The sequence below is a fragment of the Paralichthys olivaceus genome, chromosome 14, assembly GCF_024713975.1.
Source record: "Paralichthys olivaceus isolate ysfri-2021 chromosome 14, ASM2471397v2, whole genome shotgun sequence".
NCBI classification, from domain to species: Eukaryota; Metazoa; Chordata; class Actinopteri; order Pleuronectiformes; family Paralichthyidae; genus Paralichthys; species Paralichthys olivaceus.
In genome coordinates, this window is record NC_091106.1 from 14,522,204 (window position 1) to 14,537,311 (window position 15,108).

General features: G+C 42.0%; 1 protein-coding gene across 7 annotated transcripts in view; it reads left to right on the plus strand.

Moving 5' to 3' along the window:
- The first annotated feature begins 208 nt into the window (after positions 1-208).
- pax2a (paired box 2a) overlaps positions 209-15,108 on the plus strand; it is a 34,102-nt gene continuing 19,202 nt past the window's right edge. Inside the window, exons 1-9 of one of the 7 annotated variants that reach the window (XM_069538903.1) lie at positions 214-761; positions 3,195-3,412; positions 3,511-4,920; positions 6,432-6,597; positions 7,157-7,177; positions 7,606-7,803; positions 11,392-11,477; positions 11,651-11,770; positions 12,843-12,887. In XM_069538903.1, the coding sequence (XP_069395004.1) occupies positions 4,878-4,920; positions 6,432-6,597; positions 7,157-7,177; positions 7,606-7,803; positions 11,392-11,477; positions 11,651-11,770; positions 12,843-12,887 (679 nt within the window). In that variant the 5' untranslated portion in view covers positions 214-761; positions 3,195-3,412; positions 3,511-4,877. Of the gene's footprint in view, positions 762-3,194; positions 3,413-3,510; positions 4,921-6,419; positions 6,598-7,156; positions 7,178-7,605; positions 7,804-11,391; positions 11,478-11,650; positions 11,771-12,842; positions 12,888-15,108 lie in introns of all 7 variants that reach the window. The other 6 variants (XM_069538902.1, XM_069538904.1, XM_020097740.2 and 3 more) reach the window with 6 other exon arrangements.

Consider the following 15,108-nt stretch of genomic DNA (forward strand, 5'->3'; position numbering starts at 1 on the left):
ATGTATATGTGGAGCAATAAAACAGAACTATATCACAATAATTGTTTTGATCAGGGAGCTCAAGAACAAAGCTTGCTTGAGCCAACTGTTATGAATCAAGACTTAAAAGTAAGTACACACTTCTATTGGTTGTTTATATGCTCTGTCTCTCTGCCTCTCTGCCTCTCTCCCTCTCTCTCTGTGTGTGTGTTTGTGTGTGTGTGTATATGTGTGCAAGAGAGAGTGTAGCTGTCGTAAATCTGCATCCAATAATTACTAAAAAACTAAATTGATTAAATCAAATACAAACTGATTTTATTTCCATTTTATTTCTGTCACAAACTGTCATAAATAATATCACAACATTTTAATTTTAGCTTTGAGCACATGTGCAACTGAATGTGAAATATGGTACTTTGAAAATATACTAATTTGAGGCTTCAGCAATTTGCAACCTAAATTTGTATTATTTTCAAACACATAGTAAGTTTTACTGTCTCTTTTAATTCTGGTGCATGTGTTCTTTGATTTCTATTTATTATTTTTTCATCCACCTTTATCAATTCCTAGTTCATTGGAGCAGGGTTGCTTCCTCTTTTTGTTGTCGCTTAAACCGTTTAGTTTTGGATGATCGCTCAAAGATCCTGACGACCAGCGTGGAGAAGCGCGGCGCGCAGCCGGGGTGGGAGCGCAGGAGGCCGGACAGATCTATTGGGCTGCATCGCGGAGACGCACCATTAGACAAGGGGGAGAAGCATGGCTCACAGCCGCCGGTCGATCAGGTAAGGATCTCTGCCTCTAATGTCACTGTTTGTTTGCAGGTATGTGGTGGCTGCGCTGTGTGGGACCAAACTGTGCGCAGGCTGCAGCTCTGTGCTCCAAGCCTCTGGATTTTTATTTCATTATTTCATGCTCAGATCAAACAAAGCGTGGTGCGCCTCTCCTTCCATTCTGTTACTGTTGACTGTTGCTATAATGTCAGGTAAAGCCATTAATCAAAATAAAAAAATACATGTAATCTGAAATATGTTTTATTATTTGTATAATTATTCTACTTTGTATTATTACTATTATTCCACATGATAGTCTATGAACATTCTCCTATGTGCTTGGGGCTGTAATTGAAAACATAGATCTCAGTCTAATTCACCTCTCAATTTTGGGTGGCGATGGGAAGATCAATGGAAAACAGTTGTAATGATCTAATTAATTATCGCAAAATTAAAAGCAAGTACAAAATCAATCTGCGGTGGTGTCGAGGATATGGAGTCAAATTGATATCCATCTGCTCCCGTTGTAAAGCACATGAATAAGCAATCTGAGGACGCAGCTGATATCCTGCAGTTTGGCATAGCCTGCCCATATGGCTGTGGGTGTCAGGAGACACCAAATCATTGTGGGGCATCGCAAAGTGACTCCTGATATGATGCTGGTGTTTTGACTGATATAGAGAATATAGGGAAATGTGCAGAGAAATATCACATTTTTCTGTGATGTCTCCAAAAACAATCAAATCAGCTCTTCTGTAAATCAAATACAAGACTTTGGTCTGAGAGTATAAGAGCTGTAACCTTGAGTTTTACTTCAGTGACAGCTGCTAAGTGTCCTCGTTGGAATAAGAAAATGTATTTGGTGGATGAAGTTTGCACAACTAAGCTGTGCAAGAAGTTGCTGCTTATATTTTTCAAAATGCTCATGTATACAGATGAAAATAAATCAATTATTATTTTGTCTATTTCCCACAGTTTATATGCAAACTTAAATTAGCTTTAAACAAGTCAAACTTGCAGTGGCTCCCAAACTGGAGGTCAGGAGACGTCAGGAAGAAAATGTATTTCAATAAGTCCCCACCAGGTTAAAAATATATAATATTATAATAATGATAATAATAATAAAATAATTCATATTTCCAATGTTTTTTTATTACAATATATAATTACTAATATAAAATGAATAGGCAAAAACAACATTTGTATTAATAACTGATGGTAGCTGGTGAAGGCACCCAGACTTAAAATATGTCTCAAACAGGCGAGAGAGACACGCGAGGAAGATAAGAAGAGAAATATCGATTGTTGACGTGAACGTGCACTGAACACAGGCCCTGTTCAAAAAAAACGGAGGAAAAAGATTTGTTCTGTCCTCCGAGGAAATTCATCATCCCTCTCTCCCTCCCTCATGTTTGTCTGTCTCTATACTTCAAATACACTTCAAATACAACAAATGTCATTTGAATTATTATCATATATATTGTAATTATTATTATTATAATTATAATAGCAATAATATGTCCAGTGTTTGTATTTTATAGAAAAATAAAAACAGGCCTAAAACACGAGGACCGTTAAACACCCTTAATAAACAGTGGGACAAGCTGACACTATTATAATTGTTTTTAAGTATCTGATATGAAAATCAACTGTTTCTCTGCAGTGTGACAACTGTGTCCAAACTCATTAATTCTACAATGCAGGCAAAACAAAACAACAACTACATCAGGTCTAATGTGACTGAGCTGAAGTCAGGACTAACAGTTTCTTAATTATCACACGGTTTGTGTTTTCTTATCTGTAGTGATGCTGTGACACGGGGACGCGCGTCGTGGCATCGTTCTGAGAGAGAGAGAGGGAGAAGGAGAGAGGGGGAGAGAGAGGGAGAGAGGCATACGGGGGGCAAATCGGGGTGTTGAGGGGGAAATAGCAGCAGCTTTAGGGCAAAAGTGCAGTGACGTGTGAAATTACAGCCCATGGTGCTACATATTGTACCAGAAGCTCCCTCCCCAAAAAAGGCAGAAACAAAAAAAAAAAGAGGAATCGTCCTCAAAGTTGTCCAGAGGGCAGCTGGACGCAACACGGAGCCCTGCGTCATGGAGGAGTCCAGCAAGCCTCTTAATAACTGCTCATTATATTTTTATTATAATTATCACCATCGTTATTATTATTATTCTTATTAATGCACAGCACTTTTCATGACAAATATGTAAGAACCTGCAGGAGATTGCAGTTTTCTACTTTATTTTCAATAATCACATGAAATAAACACGATGCATTTATCATCTGTACAATTGTACATGATGTGTTACATGTTTTTTACGGTGTTCTTGGTAAATGGCACTTGCAGAAGTTGGTGGTGACCTCATGCAGCCAATTATAGTGAGCACTTTTTAAAAAATCTCCTTTGACTGAATGTTTTTCTCTCTCTCCTTTCGGACTGAGCTCTTACCGGAAGAGATTAAGAGTGCATAATTCAGCTACAGTAGGCTTACCAGCGACCTTTGACCCGGCCAACCTCAGCAGCATCAGCCTACCTGCCTCCCTCCCTCCCTCCCTGCCTCCCTCCCTGCCTGCCTTCCTCTCAGCCTGCAGGAGCACAGCGGGCTGCTGCTTAACCTACTGTGTGAGCGCCATCTACAGAGCGATGCTGCACACAGGCGGTGAGTGGGATGATGATGATGATGATGGTATTGGGGATGTTGATGATGATGATGATGATGATGATGATGGCCAATACTGACTGACTCTCCCTCTGCAGGCTCACCTTGCACACCTCCATCCGCACTGACATGGAGAAGATACTGAGTTTTTCTTGTGTGATGATAATAATAATAAAAAAAAGATCATGGTGAATTGAAAAGGTGCAAAGACTGTATATGTTTTTATTTAATTTTTCTCAAGAATTTAACCACAGAAAGATGCAGAGAGATGAAATCAAATGTCAACACACTTTCTTAAATAAAATGTGTTATGCCTGAAATATAATAAGATGAAACATATCTTGAAGATTGTGCATTTTGGGGCAGGAGGCTCACAAAGTGGGTTACTGGGTCGCTTCCACAAGTTTTCAACTAAATAAATAATCATTTTATTTTTTGTTGTAATTGAATGTACAATTGAAATTGTAATCCAGGCTCCTTGTGTCAATTTTAAAAAAATGTAGTGGCAACAATCAAAATCCTCCCAAGTGTCCCTCTCTCGTCGTGTTTCTCTAAGTCCTGGAAACATCTGAGTTTATGGCAACGCTTTAAACAACATACAGCAGCCTGACAGTGCTTTGCCTCTCTTCTTCCCCCCTTCCCTTTAATTTCCTTGATTCTTCACCCCCAAAGTCTCATCATTTCCCATTTCGTCTCCCTCCCCTTCCTGGCTGTCGGATGCAGGGACCTCCTCATTTGAGCTGCAGGTTTTTACGTGGGCGAATCACAAAGTGTTGGAATCTATTGCCTTTGTCTGACAAGTCATCCATCTCTATGCGCGGGGATCTGTGGGATGGAGGTATAGAGGAGGAGGTGGAGGGAGGAGGGGGTGATCTGTGGGACTGCAGCTTTTAGAAACAGACACACAACGAGCGGGGTTTCATTCTCAGCCCAAAGCTTTGCTCAGGCACAGCCCATTCTGGAGGAGAGGGGGACGCACCGCTCCGCCGTGTGTCCGTGTTGTTGTCATCTCCGCCCCTATCTGATTAAACCCACAGAGCCCGCCGCTCCTCCGCGCCGTCACATGCAAGAGGAGAGAGGGATTTTTTTTTTTCTCGGCCTCAAGATTTCCAAGCGGACCCGTGGAGACTCCAGCTACTCTGCTTTGTGCCTCGCTCATGATGTCCTTTAAACACAGACAGTGAGCCGGTTTGAGCCAATGTTGCTGCGTCCGGTGCGCTCTGCACACGCGTGGGTCATGCTCCGCACCTGACAGCCCTTCTGCGCACTGCTCACCTCACACTTTCACCGGAGGAAAAACTTAGAGTCGCCGCTCAAGAAGTTCCTCGCCGCTGCGGACTCGTCCCCACACGGACTGCTTTACACCAAAATATAGAAGTCCTCATTTTTTTTTACCCCTACAAAGCTGCACTACCAAGGCGAAACGGCGACCTCAGTCGATTACCTTTCTTTCCTTTGCTATCCCATGGATATTCACTGCAAAGCAGACCCCTTCTCGGCGATGCACCGTGAGTATACTGAATTAGTTTATAGACACCAGCATCTCTGCTGTGGCTCCACTTATGGAGCAAATGAGAACCAAGCCGTTTTCAATGACAATGATGTAAAAATTACGTAGGAAGAAATGTTACATGTTAATGTTATAGATATATTTTATTCTGAGTCCCTTAATAGGCTCGATGTTTGCAAACGTATTATCTTGTGCTGAAGATGAACACGGTGATTATTAATATGAGAGTTTAAATGTATTTTTACATTTATTCCAGTTTTCCAACACTAATTTTTTCTTATTGAAAACAAAGGAGAAAATTGGCTAAAGTTTACAAGAAAACTGGTTTTAAATCAGTTTCGGTTACTTTATATCTTAAAATAATAAATACAACCTAGAATAAAAATAGTTACTAAAATGTTTGAAACAAATTATTCTGGCTCCATAAGAACACATGGATCACTCAAAAGTTTTGTTTGTAGTCACATTTTTTCCTGAGTTTCTTATGTCAAATATTTATGTAAATAGGAACATTTAAGATGTTTAATCCCAATTACTGTGAAGGGAGAAATAGAAACTCCCTGAATTTAAATACAAAGCTTTTATTACCTGTGAGAGCAGAGCACGTTGTGTGTAAATGGATGTGAACGTGTCTCTTTATTAACCACCTCCTCACATTCAGGTGCGTAAAAATAAAACCTCAAGTAAAAACTGTAGTTGTAACTGTTCGTTTCCTCGTGTGGTTTTTTTCCTCCATATGATATGCGTAAAGAAGACCCGGCACCGTGCGTGAATTATTTATTCCTCCTCATTCGCACCATTCGCGTTTGTAATATGAGTTATCAAAGCTCATTTTAATTATTTACAGTAATTGTGCGAGGAAAATTAAACAGGTTGAAACATAATACCTGGCGACATGTGTTAGGCTGCAGGGGAAGAGATGCTCTTGGAAAATATTGCCTAACCAAGTCAGTGTGTAGGGGAGGAGGTAATGTTGTTTATTCCAAAGGAGACAATGAAGTAGGTTTTATTATTAATAATAATTGATTAATTGTAGTATATATAATAATGTTTCTTTTATTCCTGTCTTTTTTTAATATTTATATTTGAAAACAAAAATAATCACAATACGAGAATTTGACAGTTTTTACTGCTTGGCTGCCTTCATTTCTATTATGCTTTAACTTATTATTATTACTAGTATTACTACTATTATTATTATTGTTATATCACAATTGTAATAATTCTAATAGGAGATACTTTCCAGAAATTTTATAATATAAGATTTTGGGCCAAATTGTAAATGTGCATGCGTGCGCTTTTACGCGTGTAGGCTATAAACACGTAAATCATATTATGTGTGTTTGTGTGTGTGTGTTAAACAGCAATGTGATTCAAATGAAAAAAACCAACACATTCTAATCGTAAAATAATAAGAAATATAAAAACACTCACTCGCTGCAGAGACGGTGCGTCCTCTGCAGGTATGTAATGTTATCCCCCCCTGTGCTGCTGTTGTATCCCACGCAGGGCATGGCGGTGTGAACCAGCTCGGCGGGGTGTTCGTGAACGGCAGACCCCTCCCGGACGTGGTGCGGCAGCGGATCGTGGAGCTGGCCCACCAGGGCGTCCGGCCCTGCGACATCTCCAGACAGCTACGGGTCAGTCACGGCTGTGTCAGCAAAATCCTCGGCAGGTAAAAGGGGGGATCCAGCGCCACTGCAACAGAGCTCAATGTGTGTCAAACATCAATCTTCTATAGCTCGTATATATGCGCACCCAGCTCTATTTCAGCCTCAGTCATCGGTTATGTAGGCAGGTCATTTTTTTCTACTTTCTTTCTCTATTTCTTTTTGCTTGAACACAGCAGTTCTGCGTCCGAGATTTTCTTTCCATCACTCTCAGCCTCACAAAAAATAAAATCACCACAATCCAAAAATACATTTGAGGAGGGAAGAGTAAAGTTAAACAAAAAGAGCAAAATATCCCATAAGAATTGGAGGCTGTGTTAAAATTATAGGTCATAAAGAAAATATTGTATTTCAAATAAAGGCCTGAGTTTAATATTACTAAGAGACACGTTAAACTCACATCTGAGCATCATATTCCATTGGCTAAAAAAAAATACCATAAACACAGACTTTAAGCTGAAATATATTTTTTTCCATGAGTGTAAAATGATAAATTAGATTTACATCATTTTACTTCAGAGCACAAATGCTGTGAGATAATATTTTGAAATATATTTTTTTCAGCTATCAGAAGGCATTTCAGAGGTATTTTCATTTCACACACACTGAATGTTTTGTCACCAACATTTACCAATAGGTCATGGTGGCATGTATATATACGTGCATGCTACTGTATAAACTCATGGAGACTGGAAACCTATAAAACTGTCCTTTGGTCCTGTCCGTGCCACTGCTTATATTGTGTGTTTGGTTTTTTTTTTAATTACACTGCTTTTTCGTTGGAAATCCGCTCTGTTCACCTTCCAGCTGACACACAAATTGGCCCATACAACAGCACACTTTCACAGCAAATGTAGATTACGCTCAGACATATTTGTTGTAGGTAATTATTATTTTTTGACCTACATAAGTGCAGAAGGTCGGCCTCTCTCATCATCCAGACAGCTGACTGACTGATTGTTGGATCTAGGATGGATCCATTCAGGAACACTCACTCTGCCCCCCCCATGCAGGTACTATGAAACCGGCAGTATTAAACCCGGAGTCATCGGTGGCTCCAAACCAAAGGTCGCAACTCCGAAGGTGGTGGATAAAATAGCAGATTACAAGCGCCAGAACCCGACCATGTTCGCCTGGGAGATCAGGGACCGACTACTGGCTGAGGGCGTCTGCGACAACGACACGGTCCCCAGCGTCTCCTCCATCAACAGGTAGGTGGAAATAGATGATTTCGTTTGGTTTTATTATATTTAAAGAGCGTGCCAAATTGTGCCAAAATGCCTAAAATGTCCCTGAAACACACTTTCCTTATTTTATTTTATTTGCTAAATGTGGAACAGACAATGTTTGAGTGAGAAAAAATGTCAAAAGGGACATACGAGTGGGGTGGGGGGGTGGGGGGTCTTGTCAGGCGCCACGCCTAAATGGGATAAATCAGCTTTGAAATAAGCAGATAGCCGTTTTATCTCCACAGACGAGGTCTGAACTATAGTCATTTCCAGCCGAGCCCCACAGCCTATATAACCGGGGTGGTCTCACAAGTGCAATTCAATCCCCTGTGCGGCCCTCCACGACACTGCCTGCACATTGAGGAGGTGGGGGAGCCGAGGCTGAGGCTGCATGGGGCCACGGAGAATCACATCTGTCTCGATAAAAACCGATCAATACCGCGTAACCAGATCCAGAGGCGCAGGGAAATACCCAACAAAGTCGTTCAATAGACGCGGACCACACTGCGACAGAGGCGGCAGCAGGCAGCCTCTTTATTGCTCTGTTTCCCCAACACTGAGGAAATGTGGAACCACAACACAATCTCACTCTTAATTATCAATAGCATACACAGTTATTATTATTATTCTAATAATAATGATCATTGTTAATATTATTAGTAGTAGTAGTATTATTAGTATTTTATTAACATTACTGTTATTGTACATTACCTTTCACGACAAATTAATATACTCAAGAACCTACAGGAGATATCAACCCATTACTGAAAAATGAATATTGTTATTATTTAACTTTTATAGTATAATATTATTACCATTATTAATATTATTTGAGTGTAGAATAAATGTAGAAAACTACATAGAAAATAAAAAATATATAGTCCCAAAATGGATAGCTGGAGTATAAAAGAGTTTCTGTCAAGAGACACCCTACACCTTCACCTTCCCCAGATGGAGCGGGGTAAGCAGTGGACAAAATGTCTTTAGACAGAAGACGCCCGGTGGAAAAAAAAGCCCAGCAATGCCTGCTGCAGTGTGCAAAGTGAAAAAAGTCCCCCCAGTGCCTGCGAGTGATGAACTTTGGTTAGAAGGCACTGTTCCAGAGAGCTGGTCATCGGCATTACATTTTAATGAGCTGAAGAGAGTCTCATAACACATCCAGCTTTAAATGGAGGAGATGGATGAATCTTTGTACAAAAAAAGAGCAAGAGAAATAGAGAGAAAGAGAAAATTGGGCCACCATGGAAATTGTGGTTTCAACAGGTCTTTTTGGTGCCACGCTTTGTTCTAACCTGTTGTTCAGAAAGCCAAAGGGAATGCATTCAAACAGGTATTGTGGTAGTGAAATGGATTTGCGGTTCAAAAACATATTTGAGCCGTGCAGGTGAAATTGTGTGCTTTAAAACTAATTTGGCCCGTGCGTTAATAATGAACATGAAAGCTTGTGGTGATGCACAAATCTGCATTTTATCTTCTTAAAGCATGACCTCACAAATCACAACCTGATACCAACCAAGTTTCACTCTTTCGTTTGAAGCCCTTTAGACGTGAAGAAGAGTTAATCGATGTTTATTTTATTGCATTAAAATGAGCAGTGTTCTGGAGCTGTTGTGTTATCTCCAGTGATACTTCCCTGTATTATTCACATCACAGGCTTCTTTTAAAAACAATATTCAATTAATTGTGTTGCTGCTGCTGTCAAAGGGAGGACTGGGAAAGTCATGGCGGGGGGAGAAAGTGAATAAGAGGAGTAAAAAGAGGCAGGCGGAGGGAGAGACAGAGGCAGTGGACCCCTGGTGGTCTCTGTGGTTAAGGGGCTGACCTCTGCTCTGTAGACTAAAGAGGATGTCCTGGTTTTAAACACATTTTCCCTGCATGAATTATTAAAGATTACACAGATACTGGGTTGCACTTTGTTTTGTTGCCGCAGAGAGGAGTTTCCAGCCGCTGCACCATGCCCAGTGGACACAGACGTACCCATTGGGTCCTAAGTGGCTTTCAATCATATTGATCCACATTTTAATATTTCTTTAGGGAATTTTTTTTCTCTTCACAACAGCCGAGCACCAAAGTCGTTAATTCACCCATCCAAACTGCTTATTCAATATCAACAACACAGACTCGAAACAAAGTCCTTGAATTTATGAGGCTCCCTCGAGTCATGAGGTCAGATAACTGTTGTGGTGAGATGTTAGAAATTCAAATAAAATATTGATGTGTGTTTTCTGGAGGAGGCTGCTCGCCTTTGTTACCCCGCCTGAAGGAGAGAGTGTAGAGGACGCGTGAGATACTGAGGGGAATGAAAAGAGTCTTGATGTACTTTTTTTTTTTTTTTTTGCCCCTGAGGAAGTTTAACCCCATCGCTGCCTGACGCAGAGTTGATAGCTCGTTGCTGGATGCTGCATGTGAACGTCAATCGCTTCATTTGCAGTCAGTTAAAGTCTGGTTTTGTCACACCTCTCCAGCGAGAGGGTGATTCCTGTCAGTACACAACACTCACACGTTATTCAATCATCTCACATTTGTTGTTTGATGTAATGCGATTACAGAAGTAGAGCTGAGGTTGTATAAATCCCAGTGTACCCTCCTGTTTTCAGCAAAATTACTAAATTACCATTATCTCTATATCGTCTCTAATTTCTATTATATTTATATGATTGTGTCATGTTTTATAGTCACAGAGAACCACAGATGAAAAGATGTTGGATGTGGCGGTGGTCTTATGTTGGGCCCATAAGACGCCATTGCTTTCCTGTAAAATGTAATTTATAGATCTACATCTACCACTGTTCCTCTCTGCCTCGTCAACTTTTCTATCCCGGAGTTCCCAGTCAATAAGCTGCGGTCGTCAGTCTGCAATAGACACCAGCGAGGTGACAGAGAAATACAGAAATGGATTTAGGGGAGGATGAAGAGAGAAAGAAAAGAGATAAAGAGAAGAGCAGGGTGAGAGAGACAGATGCTGTAAAGTACAGTAAAACAGAGAGCACACTGGACACTATAGAGGAGAAATGAGAAAAGAGGATGAGGGTGGGAGTGAGGAGTGAAAGATCAGGGTTGAGGGATGGAGAGGGAGAGAGAGAATGAGGAGAAACGAGGGAGAGGGGAGCAGGAGAGGGAGATTATTAGAGTTGGCCAGGTAGAGCCAGTGAAGCTGATCATTGAGGTGAATTGATGTGATTTCATGCTTTGTTTGCAAGATCATTCAGACCAAAGTGCAATGAAGACTTTCCCGCCACATCACATCTTACTGGTGCGGGGACTTTATCATATTTCTAACCTCAGAATCCAACTAGATTGAATCCACAATCTCAGGGGGCAGCCCCATTCAGCTGCACACAGGAGCTGAGAGATTGCCCCTAAGGCCCCCGAGATTGGCTAGTTGTGACAGGGCCCGAGTACGAGGATACAAGCATCCCAAACGACGGAGCGCTTGTACATGCACAGGCGTAAAGTGGACGTGATGTGCCGCGGTTAAGTGTCCCGGGGCGGCTGCTAGGGGCTGGTGTGAAATCTCCATGCACTGGCAGCAGAATTGATTGAGCCGTGTCTGTTTGTTCGCTTCACCAGGATTATCCGCACCAAAGTCCAGCAGCAATTCCACCCGTCCCCCGACGGATCTGTTACGCCGCTCTCCACGCCCGGCCACACCATAGGTGAGCACGAATGAGGCCACACACAGATTTACAGCAGGAGGAAAACACCAAACCATGAAGACTTGCATGTATTTACCCATTCTCACCCACATGCACCTGTACGAATACACAAATGTGCCACTCACACGTGCAGACACACACTGTACACACACTAACTCAGCTCTCTCCATCAGTGCCCAGCACAGCCTCCCCCCCTGTGACCAGCGCCTCCAACGATCCCGTAGGATCCTATTCCATCAACGGCATTCTGGGTATCCCTCGCTCCAACGGCGAGAAGAGGAAACGAGATGAAGGTAAGGGAGACACAAAACCCACTTTGTTTTCCTATCCTTTTAATTCTCCCCATCACTTGTCTCCCACTTTTGTTTTTCCTGTGTGTGAAGAAGATGGCGTTTATGACAGCGCTGCAGCCCAGTGTGTTTCTGTGTGCTGTCTCCAGTGACTTGTTATGTTGTGTAGCAGCCAGGGCAAGTGTTGTGATTCAATCAGCTTTCTGATGCCCCATGTTTTACCATACGCCCACAGAGCTGCATCTCAATTTCATAACATGCTCGGGCGTACTGTAGATATCCTATATAGCTGTCATACAAGTCTAATCCCCCTTGGCAAGGCATCAGTGCTGCTGTTCTTTTCAGTTTTATATCATAACAAAAAAAAGGCAGGGAAATAAGTTTTTTCTACCAGTTAACCACCTGACATTTAATATTTCACAGTATAGATATATAAATACATTTCTGGCTGAGCTGTATTTTATTCTGAAGGGCTGAACAGCATTTAAAACTCAATAATATAGTATTTTTTGTAAGACTTCATACTAGACTACACACAACATCAGGGGACTGGCAAGAAAATAGATATGCTCAAAGATTAAGTAGAGGCCTATCCGGTCCAAGCCAGAAATTCTCATTCCTAGGCAAGGCAAGAGTGGACACACACTGCCTGAGGGCTAATAGATTATCGGTTGTGCAAACAATTGGCTTTTTTAATGCCTATGAATTAACATGTCCCTAGTGGAGGCCTGAACAGGTGTAGGAACAGACCGGTGGAGGCAGGGAAGGGGCTGCGCGTGTGTGTGCGTGCATATGTGTGCATATGTGTGCGTGTGTGTGTGTGTGTGTGTGTGTGTGTGTGTGTGTGTGTGTGTGTGTGTGTGTGTGTGTGTGTGTGTGTGTGTGCGTGCGTGTGCGTGCGTGTGCGTGTGTGTGTGTGTGTGTGCGTGTGCGTGCATGTGTGTGTGTGCGTGTGTGTTTGTGTGACTCTGTTGTGCTGCTTTGAGGTGGCTGATGGGATTATATGGTTGAAATTATTTCAAAGAGCACTCATCAAAACAGGCCACTTCCTTCTTTTATGTTTCTGTCTCTTTAGTTCTCTGGAGTGGCAACCACTTGGATGGAAGGAAAATAGGACATTGTAAGTTGAAGTTAGATAACCTTGTCTTTTGCTGCTTTGGTCAATCAGATCACAAAACTTTTCTCTCAACTGCTGCTGTCGCTCTTCCAGGGGTTATGAGATTAACGGCAGGCGGGGGGGGGATTTTTTTCCAATAAATAATCTGCCAAGAAATTAAAATGGATTAAATCAAAGTGACCGTGGAAAACCTTATTTTCCATTTAATAGCATCCAGTTCAATACACAGTGATGCACAGTGTTGTATATTCACAATTGTTGTCAGGAAAAAATATGGATTTTCAACAAGATGCAGTTTATTCTAATAAAATAATAATAATAATTCTTAGCCTTAATTTGGCCTGTGTTGACAAGAAAGCCACTGCACCTCTTGTGTTTGGTTATTTTGATAAATTTTCCATCACCCATATTTTTAAAATGATCTCATCTTTGTTGTTATTTTACAAAACAGTTACAGTTATAGTCGCTGCTGCAGAATGACCTGTGGTAGAAAGAGTCTGGTGCATCTGAGCTGGATAAGAATATGTCACAGTAGAAATGTGAACATATGCCTTGGCTACTTACTCAAATAAAAAGTGGAAAGTGGATAAATACATGAAAAACAAGGGGAGACCTGGACTTTCTTGCATGTCTGTAAACCAATCAAATATTTTAACTCTCAATGCTTTAACATGTCTGTGCCTATTGCTGCTCATTTGACCAAAAAAAAAAGAAGTGCATCACACACTCTTTGTACTGCTGGTGTTTGCGGAGGTGTGTGTTCCCGGTGTGGCTGAAGTCAGTGGTTGCCCTTTGAGGAAGAAAAAGGTCCCCATTACTGGAGGGCTGTAGAGATAATGTAGTGTGACACGCGTTATGTACACCGGGTCCCCGTAAGACGAGCTTCAGGGACATAGGTGCCATAAGAGCCATTAATCTGTCCTTGTCATGTGTTATTGCAAATTAAAAGTAGCATGTTACACTGGACGGCTCTGAGCGAGGATGGGAGGAAGAAGAAGGGAATAGAGGGATGAGAGAGAGAGAGAGAAAAAAAGTGGGTTTATGAGGTGAGAAGGGAAGAAGGAGGTCCTGGCAGCCTGAATGAGAATTGAGCAAGGATTAGTTTTAGGATTTGTGCATGTATGTGTACACACACACACACACACCTGTGCATGGAAATGTGTTTGTGCATTTTACGTAGGAACTCTGTGGCTCCGGATGCTCCTCGCACAGTGAACATAGTGACATTTAAAAGAATTTGCAATTCTGCGGAGAAAAGCCATTAATTCACAAATTAACATCTCCCCCCCCCCCCCCCCTCCCTCCCTCTATCTCGGATGTGCAAGCTATCGAAAAGACAAAAGAAATAGCCTTAAGGGGGGAAAGAGAGAGTCTCAGCCCTATCTGTGGAGAGATTGGTTTGCATGTCTGCAAGCAGCGATACCAATTATGCCAGAGCTGGAAGAATGCGTCTCAATGCGCCCTCCCCTCCTCCTCCTTTGCTCCACCCCCCCCACTCCTCCTCTTCCCACCGCCATCACCACCACCACCGTCGCCGCCACCCCACCCCAAATCTATCCACAGCCAGATTTATTTGTGTATCTCATTACAGGAAATGGGATGTTGTTCCTGCCAAATGCATTAATAGTGAAGTGGGGAAATTAGCCTGTTGTACAGCACGCTCAAACTCAGTCATTTAAACCTATGGTGGAGGTGGAAGCCAAGAAAAGACTCGGGAGGATAGGGTGACGACTGCTGCAAGGTTGTCAGATGTTGGACCATATCACGCTGAAGGTCCATGCATTTGTATAAAAAAGTTTGCGGCCTTCCGCTGGATTCTCAGGGATGATTTTTTTTTTATTGCGCATGTCTGCTCTCATTTGTTCTCCTTCATTAAAGAAATGCTGTTACTATTAGCGCTGCAACTTTATGTAAATTTATATTTTCTTAACAACTTCTTCCTGACCTTGCTGCTGCATGCAGTCAGGTTGATGTGACCTAAGTGTATGTTTCTCTCCTTGCTGGCTTACCACGTCCTGGATGGAGCCCAGTGGGGAGGACAGGCAGTAGGGAGCTACAGTGATAAATTAGATGGAGAAAGCAAAGGTCATAACTTGTGATTTTAGCGTGGGTGTGGGATGAGTGTAGAAGGAGCTGATGAGTGTGTGAGCGGGGAGGAAAAATATGGCCCTGGCAGGTTGTTCAGTCATGACATAAAAGAACGATCGTAGTACCAGAGTCACAT